Here is a 13,441-nt window from a genome sequence, read left to right as displayed (position 1 = left end):
TATAAAACTTCTATAAAAATAGAAACAACATTCTTGGTTACAGCAGGTTGCACTTGGAGCAGCTGCTCCGAAGCATGTTTTTTTTTTCTTTTTTTTTCTTGAAAAGTATATTATTTATAAAAAAAAATCCCATTATCACCCTGGAGGCCTTCACACTCCAACACTCTTCTCAGAAAACCAGGACACATCTCTCCCATCGTGCAGAATTCAAGTGTACATGGTTCACTTAAGTGTATGCTTACGTTTCTAGAGAGATCCAAATAATTAACATGGAAGGGTACCACATGCCAGCATAAATGGGAAATTTGGCAGTCTGGCCTTTCAACCTTTTCCACCAAAAATGATCTGAATACCAACAGATTTATCTTACCTTTCTGCCATAAAAATAGACAGATTGGTATCAAGTAACTTTGATTTTCAATCTACAAGTGGAAAGGACTCTTCTTGGATGCTATGGTCAGGCCCTGTACTTCTGAGGTTTGAGATCCCAGGGGACCCAGTCCGTGCGAATGCCTGACATTCCCAATGGACCACAGCAGAACCCCTTGCACATGGGCGTACATATTCTGAACATGATTTCAGTTTTGATGAGTTTAGTGCTCCTCCTGCTGGAACAGGACAGAAAGTCCAAACCCTCTGTCTGACCCCATGCTCATTATTTAGCAACTGGCTCCCAGATTGCAGTGTTATCTGGTGCCCTGGGAAACAGCATCATCAACTGGGAATATAAAGGAAACAAGGAAATGGAGAAAATATGAGGTAAACAGAACTTCTCTCAAAGACATACATAAATTGTAAACTTCCACTTGAGACAGAGGTGGATTTTGGTGGTTATAACATGGGACTCTACTTTTACTTCTTCAAGCAACTCAGGCCAGAGTGTCAAAGATCCTTTGAGCCCCCCTAAAACCAGTGTATAACAAGGCCCTTAGCAACACATTAGCAATTTCGTAAGCGTGCAAAAAAAGCGTGTGTTCACTGGAGGGCTGTGTTTAATTTTCCTTCAGTATAGAAAACAGCTGATGCCAAAAGGCAGAATAAGACTGGATGGCTCAATGCTCTGCTCTGGTTCAACAGCTCCTGTGTTATTCCTGTTTTGCACTGGCACACACCACCTTAAAGGAAAACTGCAGTTTAAAGAAATACCTAAATAGTAGACTAAACCACTGCACAAATTAGTTTTTTAAATAGAGAATTATCTTTGCAACAGAGTAAGACTGAAAAAGCAACTGTCACGTGAACATATATGAAGCAGGAGCCTCAAGAGCTGTTTTAGGGTAAACTCTTGGCTTTCTATCTCAATTTAACAGTCATTTCAATAGAGAAACAAACAGTCTTAAATTATGCTTATCAGAATGAATTCAAAGCAATGCTCTGTAGAAGGGCATTACTCCACAGACATGGGGAATTTGAGAAAATGATAGGAAAAAGATTTGGCAAAAAAATTCTCCAGATTGTCAGGGATCTGAAGTTTCTTGTTTCCAACCCTATTTGTAACCCTCCAGACTAAGCTGTCTCTCTCTAAATCTTTCTACAACACCTAGCTGAATTATATAGGGATAATTTTTCCTAAGCACGGAGAAATTCACTGCATCTCACTAATATTCAACTATAAATGGACAGTGGAATTTTCTGGGCTGAGACATTACTTAATTTTATAAAGTGCTGCATATGTTCACAGTGCTATATAAACATCACTTTATACACGGGGGGGGGGGGGGAGAGAAGGAAAAAAACACTGCAGTTTTCCTTTAACTCATAAATGTGTTCACCCTTCTAGCCTGTCTCCTGCTTAGAGATGAATTATTAAAACCCCACAAAGGCATACAGTTAAGGAAGCTTCAAGGAGTGGGGCATGACAAAGGCTATGTGGAGTCTGTTCCTTGCTCAGCCAAGCTTGGATGGACTCAGTTCTCCTTTCCCATCCTATTGTTTTCATCAGCTGTTCAGCACTATTTCTGCTTCCCTTTCTCCTCTCCTCCATGGCAGTGTGGTGTCAGCTCTGCTTCCCATCTCCTCTCTACCCCAAGGCAGTGTCAGTTGCTGCTGCTCCCTTTTATCTTCCCTCCCCATCCCCAAGGAGCTGGCATTGGTCCTTCTCAACACACACTGGTTACAAACACAGCAAACTTTAAATAGGGAAAAAAAACCTCAGCGATATGGCACCTAAACTCCAAAGTAAAACACTGGAAACAAAAGCACAAACTTGTCCTCCATCCGAAGCGGGATTCCCAGCGGAGGCTGCAGCCGAGTCTTCAGGAGAAGATGTGCCAGATAGAACGGCATGGATCAGCTTCCAGGACTGCAAAAACACAGCCTCAGGGCTTCGAATCACTAAGTGCGCTCCTCCCCAACTTACCAGAAGATCCTTCTCACTCCAGTCCCGGAGGGGAGGGGCGCTCAGTATGGCTTGCTGTCATTCTTAGAGCGCTTGAGTTGTACTTTCAGACGCTTCATGCCAATCTGAAAGCCGTTCATTGACTGAATGGCAGCCTGCGCAGAGACAGGATTGTCGTAACTCACAAAACCTAAAGAAAGGAAAATACATAATTACAGAACACCAAAGTTCTCCGTAACAGTTACTCGTGACTGGAAATGGAGGCCCTCACAACGTAAAAGCTCACAACTCTATTATATCATTCATAAACACTTCTTACTAAGGGCTTTCAGACAAAGTGTTGCCTTCTAACGTATGGACCTTTGGCCAAAAGATATACAAAGCTCAAGAATTTAAAATAATATTTTCCAGGCTTTACACTCAAACAGCAGTAAAATTTGACAAAAGAGGGTACAAGAACTCGCATCTGTGAGAAAACCAGATCTAGAAAATGTTAATCTATATATGAAAACTCACTAAAGATAAAAGACTGAAATCATCGTCTTGGCATTATGGGAGTAGGTTTGTTTGGAGTGAAGTAGCTGTCACAGCAGTGTGACACTGCTACCACTATCATGGTTAGATTTCTGTCTGATGAAGAAAAAAGCTGTATCTCATTCCAGGGAAAGACCATCCTCTAGATTTTGAAGAAATCTATCTTAGATAACCCCAGTTGATGGCTGTTATCACTGCCCATGGAGATCATCCTATACACAGATGTTAAGGCCTCAGCATTTTCTTTGTCTTTCAAAAAATCATTAACTTCCTAGCATGTTTTGATTATCTAATACTAGAAGATACAAGATATTAAGTAGGCACAAGGCTACCAAAACCATGGAACAAGGCTGACCTCTCCTATTCCATCACAGAAAACCTCCACCTAGCAAAACAGTCGTGAGACCTTACTGCACTACAAAAATGCCACATCTGTTCTCACTGGGATTTCAAAGAGGGGAAAACAAAACTACAAATCTTTCACTCCACATGCACAGCGTTCTACTATTCAAGCTAATGGAGAATATCTACTTTGTTCTTGTGGCAAAACAAACTTAAGAAGTTAACTAAAAATAATCTAATTGGATAATAACAGTAGAGTGACAGGTTGCTTTGCAGTTTTAGGATATCAGGGGTTTCCTTCCCTGATATGCTTCCAATCCAATACACGCTAAGCAGAGCAAAATTAGAACAAGAAATGTAACAAAAGATAGGTAGCAAATAACAGCTGAAATGATTTTATTTCAATTACAAAGGCTTCAAGAATTAGGAGGAAGCTTTAAAAATTGCCTTCTGAGCATTTACAAAACATTAGAGGTAAGTGCTCTCTACTGTATTGTAGACATAATAATAATAATATAAAAGTATAAATAGAAATAATTCACAAGGATAATAATAAATGCAAGTAGTACACAAATCAATGTAAATAATTATTGAAAAGACAGAAAGGGGGGAGAGGAGGAACTGTATCATGATTACAGTTTGCAAACACCAATCATGGTGAATTACCTAGGGCCATAATGGTATAGTGAGGCATAATAATATGAAACTAAGAAAAGGGAAAATTCACAATGAGCATGAGGAAAATGCACTTCATTATTGGAAAAGTTCAGATTTGATTTTTTTTTTTTTTTTTTTTTTTTTTAAGGCATATGAAGAAAGATTCACTACTTTACTTAAAAGCTAGACTGGACAAAATACTGGAAAAGAGATTACTAGCAACAACAAGCCACAGATTCCAAAGGCACGTACTACAGTGAAGCCCAGTTTGCAAACAAAGCACAGGAGATAATAGGATGGGAAAATTCAGTGAGTCACACATACCAGTGTAGATGACATCACTTAACGTTGTGGTCTTAAAACACAGAACTTTCTTAAATTAAGCAAATAAAATAGTTAAAGTAGTTCAGTAAAGCAAATACGTAGTTGTCATTACTGTCCCTTGTCCCTCACTATGAACTTCAAACATTCCCTCCCCCCCTCCCCCCAAAGAGCAACTTCAACTTATCTTCTCATTTTCCACTAACTTGGCCTTTCTACTGTGCACTCCCTTCTACAGATAATGATTAGCCCCAACATACCAAAACACTTGCTTAGATTGGTCTGCTTGTCAATGAAAACCTTGGCAGAGACGACATTTCCAAATGGCATGAACATCTGCAGCAGATCCTGGTCCCCAAACTCCTGGGGGAGATGGTAGATGAACAGATTGGCTCCCTCTGGACCTTCAAACAGCAAGTAGAAACATAAGTTCAGAAGAAAGCATGGGCAACATAGGCCTACTTCACAAAAAGGCAAAAGAGCCATTCAAACCAACTAAATCTTCTAGAGAAAACAATGAACTTGCTGTTACAATGAACTTGCTGTGGGCACTTCTGCAGAGTACTTGATTCCAGAATAAGTCAGCATGATCTGTTGCTGGGATTGACCATTCCAATAATTCTAGCTCTTTCTCCAGCATTTTTTGCCTGTAATTTCCATATTGTACCTAAATAGGCTTACAGATCTTTGCTGTAACAAAGGCCAAATAATAAGCCTGAGGCCCAGAGGATGACTAAAACAAAAAATGGCTATACCAAGCTTGTTGCAAAAAGAAACTAAATAAATCTCAATATAAAATACAAGTAGCCATATTACCTGTATTATCCCAAATTCTTAGTTCTAATCCCTTGCTCCATAATTTTTCGTAATCATTCTACATTGTTTAAAATCTATCCCCACATTTGTCATCATTTAATACTACATGTTAAATTAACTCTGAATCTAAAGAGCAAAAAGATCAGCATTAAAGACCTGGGGAAAGAGGAGAAGGACAAAGACACAGGGGTCCAAATTTAGAAACCAGGAAAACAGAATTAAGAAAAACACAACTAATTCCCTGACAATGGGACAGATCAGGCTGCAGACCCACACTCTCCTCTCCTCTGAGAAAGTAGAGGGGTACTATTACTAAGCATTTAAGGCAAGATAATCCAAGGACAAACCTCCTACATAAAAGCTACTTTAGACAGCCCTTAGCAGAGGGACCTTAAAAATTTTCCTTCCTTATCTTCTGAGACTCTAGAATTTTAAACAATGCTGTTAAATAAAAGCTCTGCAGATAAGGTAGCTGCAGGGGTGGGCTTACCCTTTTGAAAACCTCTCTGAAGTAGTTTGCACAACTTTCTGCCTACCTTCTTTTTGACTTCCTGCTGCACCAATACTCTGCTGTGTTAAGAGACTCTGATTATAGAGCGTGGGCAATGCAGCAGCAGCATATTGCTGGATTCCAGAATAGGCCTGGGTGAGGGCTTCCATGGTGCTTCCTGTCCCATTAGAGAGACCACTACTGCCAAGTCCTCCATTTAAGGCTGCCATTCCTGTATGGGAAAGAGGAAATAAAGATGACCGAGTACTGCCACTGAGCCAGATAAATTAACTTTAAATATTCTGCATTATTATAAAGAGGCAGGGAGCAGGAAAAAACAGAATTAGCACAGCTTCAGGAACAATAATCAGCTATTTCCCAACTCACCCCAACACATAGCTTACCTGCTAGAGAGCTAACATTGAGGCCTGCTGTAGCCCCTGCCAGCGTTTGCAATGCTCCAAGAGAAGCCATTGGGTTAACAGAGGAGCTGCTACTGGAGCTAGGTGAGGAACCTGCTATTAAAATAAGATAATTAAACTTCAAGCAATGTTTTTTGGTCTTGATGATTAAACTCCCTCATAAAATAATTTCTGTAGAAAAAGCTAGCACTGATCAGACCAAGGCAGAGTATACTTTATGTCTAAAAATCCCAAACCCACAACCTGATTGATCATATCACTTGTATCATCTAACCCTTTCCTGTGTTTTTGAAAAAATTCCTCTTCATGGTAACATCTACTCTTGTAGTAATAATAATTTAATGAGGAGTAAGACACCTTACATTCAGTCAATATATGCTAAACTTCATTCCTCAGTGTAAAGTGATCAGCAGCAATGCCTATTTCCTGCTGACTGAAGTGAGATAAGAATTGCTATATATTAACATCTCTCCTTGAAACATCACACAAGGTGAAAAAAACCTGAAACAGATAGTAGAGACATTAAACAAAGCTCCAGTCAAACTAAGCATATGGTTTTCCCATACTGACAGAGCAGGAACAGCAGATGCCTAGGTTATTCTGACACATGAAATAATTTTTCACTATAAAAATCCTGCTGCAGCAGCTGGGGCTAGGGCCAAGAAAAGTCTTGGAACACACATCCAAACTACAAAGTCTATTCTCTGTTGACTGTGACACTAACATCCTCAGCCACGTTATTCACTAAGCAAAGTCTTAAGAATATGGTTCCTAGCAGACTAACAACTTACATGGCCTGCCAAAATTTACAAGCGGTAGAGTTAGTTCTAGAAGAACAGACACCAAAACCAAGAGACTAAAGCTTGCCAGGCTGGTATATCAAAAGAAACAGAGGTTCAAGTTTAGGTCACCACAAAGATTATTGACATGATAAAAATGATTATACAACTGTGGTTTTCCTACAGGTTTGTGGACTACCGCTTAAAAGTCTGAAGAAGGTAGTAAATAAAAGCTATACCTATTACTAGAAGGTTTACATTTGCTGTGTAAGATCCACAGAAAAACATTTAGGGATTCTACAAAATAAAAGATTGGAAAACTGCTGCTATAGCGGCATCTTATAGTCAGCTTTCTAGAGGAGTTTATCTGATCTGTGGTAACAGAAGAATTGAAATTCAGGCATTTTCAGTTTCCTTCTCATTTTTGTAATTCTCAGTATGCTTTGCATACCCATTAAAATTTTGAAAAGAATTTTCAGTATTTTTCAACTGGATTTGCCCACACTACATACTCATCACTTCATAGATGTTATACAAAGTCTTTGCTGGGGTGGAATAGGGTAACTATTTCAGTGGAATAACGCAAACTCGCCTAACAAGTGAGGGCAAAGTAGAATCTTGCACCCAGCAAAAGCTGCATGAGAACCCAGGGAGCTACGCTGCAGACAATGGGTTAGCTTTTGTGCTGACGGAGGAAGTGACAAACCTCCTCTGGGAAAAGTTTTAGACAACTTTCTTAACAAGTCAGAAATTGAGAGACAGTGTCCCAACATATATTTCAAGATGCTGACTGAGGAAAAAGGAAACACTTCCTGTCTTACTAGCAGTAGCACATTAAATGTAAAATGTAGAGAACTAGTTACAGCCTATTCTACAAGATTTTAGAAAAACAGCACAGCTGGCTGAATAAAATCCAACATTCAGAAGTGATGCAGCTGCCTCAATTTTAGCATATAATTTGTTTCTGCAACAGTTCATTCCTAAGTTGTGTAATTCAAACTGACACTTCATTTGAGACAGACAAAAACACCATCTCAAAAAGGTAGTGGTAGGGGAAAAAAAGAATGAAGCCAAGGCTATAGAGCAAAGTTAGAGACAGAGAGAGAGAATGAATGCCTTGCCTACTTTAAAAGGGTCATAATTTTATATCAGTTCATTTACACCACTGCAAAAAGCTGAACATACAATTATTTTAGTTTAGCTGACTTTATCAGAAATGTATTTAAGCAAAACAAATAATGTCTTAATAAGAGGTATATATGGCCTGAAAATATAAAGAAAATTTAACACTACGTGGTTTATTTTCTTTATTATATGTACATACGAATGGCTGTACTGAGTCAGACAAAGGTTCACCTAACTCAATATCCCATTTCTGATGATGACTAACGGCAGATGCAAAATGGGAGAGCATAAATACAGGGCAATTGCAAAGCAATACTTCCTAGGCAAACTCTCACAGCTTCCAACAATCTGTGGCTCAAGGACTTTTTCAGCTGAGGGCAACAATTTTGTATTTAAGTCCTTGCTTACAATCTTCATTCATGAATTTCAGTACATTTTGAATCCCCAAACTTTTGGCTCTGCTATGTTCTGTGGCACTGAGTTTTATGATTTAAGTATGCACTATGTGAAGAAATACTTCTTTTCATTTATTTTTTCAACTTTCAGCTGAAAACTTCATTCGATACCATGTAATTCTTGTCCTGGAAGATGCAGTGACCAGTCTTCTCCTATTCATCTTCTTCATACCACTAATATATTTATAGGCTTCTATTATATCCTCCCTTCTGTGTCATTGTTCTATTTTCCAGGCTCTTTAGTTGCTCCTAATAGGGAAGGAATTCCACAGTTCTGATCATCTTTTCTGTTCTTTTAGTTCTAGTATATTCTTTTAGATCAAAAAACAGCACACACTAACAAGAATGGAAAAACACTGAGTTTATACATGTTTTCTTCTTGCCTCCTAATTCTTAGCAGCAAGCAAAAAAACCTGAAATGATATTAAGCTTAAATTTTCTTAGAACGACCTGTTGATTTATATCTAGTGATTTATCTTGTAACGGTACTTCTGCAAGATGTAGAATCTTATGTGTATGTTCCCTACAGGGGTACATTGCCAAAAAACAGAAAAGAAAGCATATACCCAAACCTGACACTGATTATGTTTAATTCAAGCAGTATCTGTAAAATCATGATCCAAGGCCCCATCCCCTCACATGTAATATAAGAAGGGCACAGCATGCTCTTCCCTCTCAGTTTCTCTCAGCCAAGAAAAACTCAAAGATTAAATAGGATTCTAAAGTAGAAAGGCAGGAGGGAGCAAACACATGAATAGACCCAGATGGCCAGCCTACAGATGTCAGCTATCGGAACGATACATTAAGAAATCACTGTTAGTTTGAACTATAGCTGAACGGACCCTTAGGAAGCAAAGGATCACTATTAATATTGACAACATTCCTCTGCATAGACTATAACCCACTGTGAAATTATCTGCAAGATGACCAAAAACTTCTTTACCCTTTCTACTGTGAACACAAAAATGAGGAATCCTTGTAAAGAGTTTTGCACTAATGATATAAGATGGTGTAAAATTCAAGGAACACATTATTACTTCTACAGAGAAAGCATGACACTTAGGAAAGAAAAAGCTAAACTGATTTATTTCCTAGGATAAATAGGAATCAGAAATCACAGTTTCACTGTGTTGAGTCACTTTATCTTTAGGAAAACGGTATAAGGAGATCTGATGATTGAAGCATGCATCTTCCCTACCTTTTTGCCCAAAGTGCTAGCTACCAGGAATATTGTCATCATGAACAAGTAGATCAGAAGGCACGCACTCATCAGTTCAAAGGGCTTTCCTATCAGAAGGGAAAGGGCTATACTAAGTTCCCACTGAGAGACAGCAACAGGATGAAATGAAGCAAAATAATCCTCATTTTGAGGATATATGGTCAAAATGCCTGCTGAATGAACTCCTATAGAACTTACTGAAAGGACAGAGGGCTTTCAAAAAATTTTAATAAATAGTAAAGAATAGCTGGCAAAGATGATGAAACTAGGGCAAGGATATTAACTATGAACTTGTTGAGATAGGCAGATTAAGGGATTTTCCTGATGCTTGCCTGGGAAGAATAAGTCTGTTCTAACTCAGTCATCTAGCATACAAGCAATGAGGTAAAGAGCATTAAAATTCAGACAATGAATCTGACTGAATTGTACCAGAAGTAGTTCTAGTAAGAGCAGAAAGACTCCAACATCCCTGAAAACAACATTGCTGTGGACACGCTAAGGCCAGCAAAATCATTTAGTCTTTGTTGGACCTTGTTTTGATGGTTGCCTCTGAAAGGAAGAGAAAGAAAAATATATCAGCACTTCCAAACATGCGATCTTGCTCTGGAGCAGACAATTCTTGTTGATGTCTGAGTCAAAAGGATGGCTTCTAAGACGCTCCAGTCCTGAAATACTTCCATAATATCATCTTTTTGAATGTCCCATTCACAAATCAGCAGTTTAAATGCGAGATTATCTGCTGAAGTCATAGTCCCTGTAATATGGATTACCTACAGATGAATGCAGCAGCAGACTGTTCATTTCCAAAGGGTAGATTTGGCAGTTGAAGGAATTTTGCTTCATCTTGTTCTACATTAAACTAAAAAAATCCAACCAACCAAACAAAAAAAACAACCTGCCTGCGAAAATCTAAAAAGAATCACCGGAAATGTGCAGGAAGACAGCAAAACAAGAATACTTAACACCTCCCAAGTTCAACCATACTGATGTGTGACCTGGGCCTAGTCCACAGACTCTGCACTGTGTGGTCCTCCAAGCAAGTTTCCTGACACACAAAAGATTATCAGTGTGGGTAAAAGAAAATTAAAGTGGTAACGGCTCCTAACCATTGTCTGAATTTTTCCACCAGTTATGTAATTCGAGGACAATCTGGGATAGATGTCAAAATAAGCATCAGGTGAACATTTGGATGACAGATGGATAGAAGTCAAGCCAGTAGTCATCTCATCTGCAGTTAGGTTTAAGAGGTTATCACAGTGGATGTTGCCATATGTCCCACTTAGACAAGGAAGGCATTTACATTGCACTGAACAGCTATATACTAAGTTTTTTCCAAGGTCTAAGTACGGTTCAGGAGGGATGCTCTGGCTAGTGTGAAGTCTAACAGCATTCTATGCGAACACATGCAGTGTGAATGCACACAAAAACAACTCATTAAAAGAGAACTTCAAGTTTGCTTTCTAACAGATAATAGCTTGTGCAGAGTGAAGAGCTACAAAGATTTATAATGAATTATGAGAAGAAATATCATGAGACCAAGTGTTGCCTATAAGCACTGAGGCTTTTTTCAATTTAAATACAGTTTTAAAAGGTGAAGCATATTCATATCTCTAATGAAAAGCCCTAAAACTTTCAGCTTTTGACAGATCAGTGACTGCATACAGACCATATATCTTCCAGAATTTCTTTTTTTTTTTTCTTTTATTTCTCTTGAACAAAGCCAATCTCTACTCTTTGAATTTATGCTAGAAAATATGTGCTAAGAGCAATACAACAGTGAATGCTTCAGGTTAAAGAAAGCCTGTGAAGGGTAAACTAACTGATACAACTCTCTAGGATATTCACTCAAATGACCCATCATGATTATTTGATTGCTGACAGGTAAGCATATACTGACATGACAGGCCATCATAAATTTGTTTAGATTCAGGACAGATGGTACTTGAAAATGGACCACTGTTCCTCACCAGCTAGCCCCCTGCTGGCCAGTGTGATCAAAAGGGTAACAGAGTCCTGAGACAAGTCTGGAAATGATACCTGCAAGGTGCTGTGGGACATTCACAGAGGGCAAAACTCACAGAGGCCAACCAATCCCAAAGAATCATAAAATCATAGCATAATTTCTGAGGATCATCTAGCCCAACTGTCTGCTCAAAGCAGGGCTAACTTCAAAGTTAGATCAGGCTGTTCAGGGCCTTGTCCAGCCGAATCTCCGTCTATCTACAAGGAGGGAGATTCCACAGTCTCTCTGGGCCTCCGGTTCCTGTGTTCACAACTCTCACCATTAATTTTTTTTCCTTTAATCCAGTCAGAATTTTCACTGTTGCAACTTGTGTCCGTTGCCTCTTGTCCTTTTGCTGTGCACACCTGAGGAGAGCCTGGCTCTGCCTTCTGTGGCATGTGTGAGGCATCTGAACTCCACAGCCTGCCAGTGCCTTTCTCCACCTCAACAGACAGGAGACTAAACTTGCTCCAGACAGTAGACGATGGAGCCAACAAGGAAATCTTGGTTCCAAACGCCAGTCATAGAAAAAGTAACCTGACCATTCCAGCTCTGCTACTACTTGAGGAAACATAGGGGGAATTCTTAATTATATTCACTCTAATGCTTTCTCTAAGAGGAAGCAGCAGCGGCAGCAGCAGATTGTAAGTATAACTCTCATATAGCATCAACCCTTTAGAAAAAAAAATTTTTTTTAATTATATGATAGGCTACCATAGCTGGGAGTCAAGATAAGTTTTGAAATTTTTATCTTTAAGGATTACAGACCACAAAGTTTTTTTATGGAGAAAACCCCATCTAACAACAGAAGACTCTCTGAGCTCAGGTCTCTCTCAGGGATTTCTCAAGTAGAAAGCTGGGCAAAACACTCATAGTTTAATTCGTGATCTTGTGACATAAGGTTTTCTAAACAGCTTTTCTTTATAATCTCCCTCTCTTATCTTGGTTCCATGATCCTCCAACACAATGCAAAAAGTTACCTGTGGCAGTTTAAAACACATTTTTTTCCCCTCTTCCTTTTTGGTCTCTCACAACCACAGGTGAGTATCACACACACCACTCTGCAGTGGCCTAGAAATTTGCACCTTGAAAATACAGGACCTCCCTTCCCATGCCAAAACTTAGAAATAACTAAAAAGAATAGAAATCCAAGTAGGATACTGACTCATGTTCGTGATAAAAGTTGAGCATTACTGATATAAGCACAGTTTAAATTTTTTTTTCCCCCTATTTGTTGCGTTTAATGATCATGTTTAACAATAAGTTATCAAGAGGACCTTGTTGAGAAATCCTAGTCTCTCTGGACAACGTACACGGCCTAAAGGAGGACAAAAAAAACCCCCCAAACCAAACCTTCCCACTCCATTCAAACAAACAAAAAAAGAAACAGGAAGAGCAAGAAACTGATTTTTGATGTGCACCAGATACAATCAGTTCCAAACAACCTCTTTCCAATAAAATGTGGTAGAGGCCTGAGTACTCTATTTCTGTAAGGTAGTTGTAGTAGCCTTCTCTCCACTAATGTCAAAGGAATATGAAATAGCTTTTCTAGGGCACAGAATGTATTACTTCATACTTAAGGCATGTTCTACCTCCACGTCTAGAGGGACAGACTAAATATGCCACAGTATATGCCTAAAATCACAGATAAACTGAATATGTGATGAGATTGTAATAACATGACTGGAAAGAGGCCACCTACCCTTCTGTTTCATGACAGCCTCAAAAACCCTTTTTACTCAAAATTAACCTGACCGTTTGGAGAAAGGAACACAACAGGTAAAAAACAGGTTTAAAAAAAAATAATAAAAAAATATATATAGATGGTACAAAGATACATACCCTAAACAAATACCAATGAACCTACTACTCATCCATTAAGGAACCAACATTAATGTGAAAACAAAAGATGGAAAAAACAGGTCACATCTATCCTGGAAT

The 13,441-nt window shown here is 38.8% G+C and overlaps 1 protein-coding gene across 14 annotated transcripts in view; it reads right to left on the bottom strand.

The window, feature by feature from the left end:
• CELF1 (CUGBP Elav-like family member 1) overlaps window positions 1-13,441 on the bottom strand; it is a 64,772-nt gene that overhangs the window by 7,021 nt on the left and 44,310 nt on the right. For 9 of the 14 annotated variants that reach the window (XM_067296353.1, XM_067296341.1, XM_067296340.1 and 6 more), the window contains 4 exons: window positions 5,903-6,016; window positions 5,545-5,730; window positions 4,453-4,596; window positions 2,360-2,528 (listed from right to left, as the gene is read on the bottom strand). In XM_067296353.1, the coding sequence (XP_067152454.1) occupies window positions 2,401-2,528; window positions 4,453-4,596; window positions 5,545-5,730; window positions 5,903-6,016 (572 nt within the window). In that variant the 3' untranslated portion in view covers window positions 2,360-2,400. The remainder of the gene's footprint in view (window positions 1-2,359; window positions 2,529-4,452; window positions 4,597-5,544; window positions 5,731-5,902; window positions 6,017-13,441) is intronic. The other 5 variants (XM_067296345.1, XM_067296349.1, XM_067296347.1 and 2 more) reach the window with 2 other exon arrangements.

Source organism: Apteryx mantelli, chromosome 4, assembly GCF_036417845.1.
Source record: "Apteryx mantelli isolate bAptMan1 chromosome 4, bAptMan1.hap1, whole genome shotgun sequence".
NCBI lineage: Eukaryota > Metazoa > Chordata > Aves > Apterygiformes > Apterygidae > Apteryx > Apteryx mantelli.
Note: the sequence above shows the minus strand (reverse complement) of the source record. Positions and strands in the feature narration are given on the sequence as shown.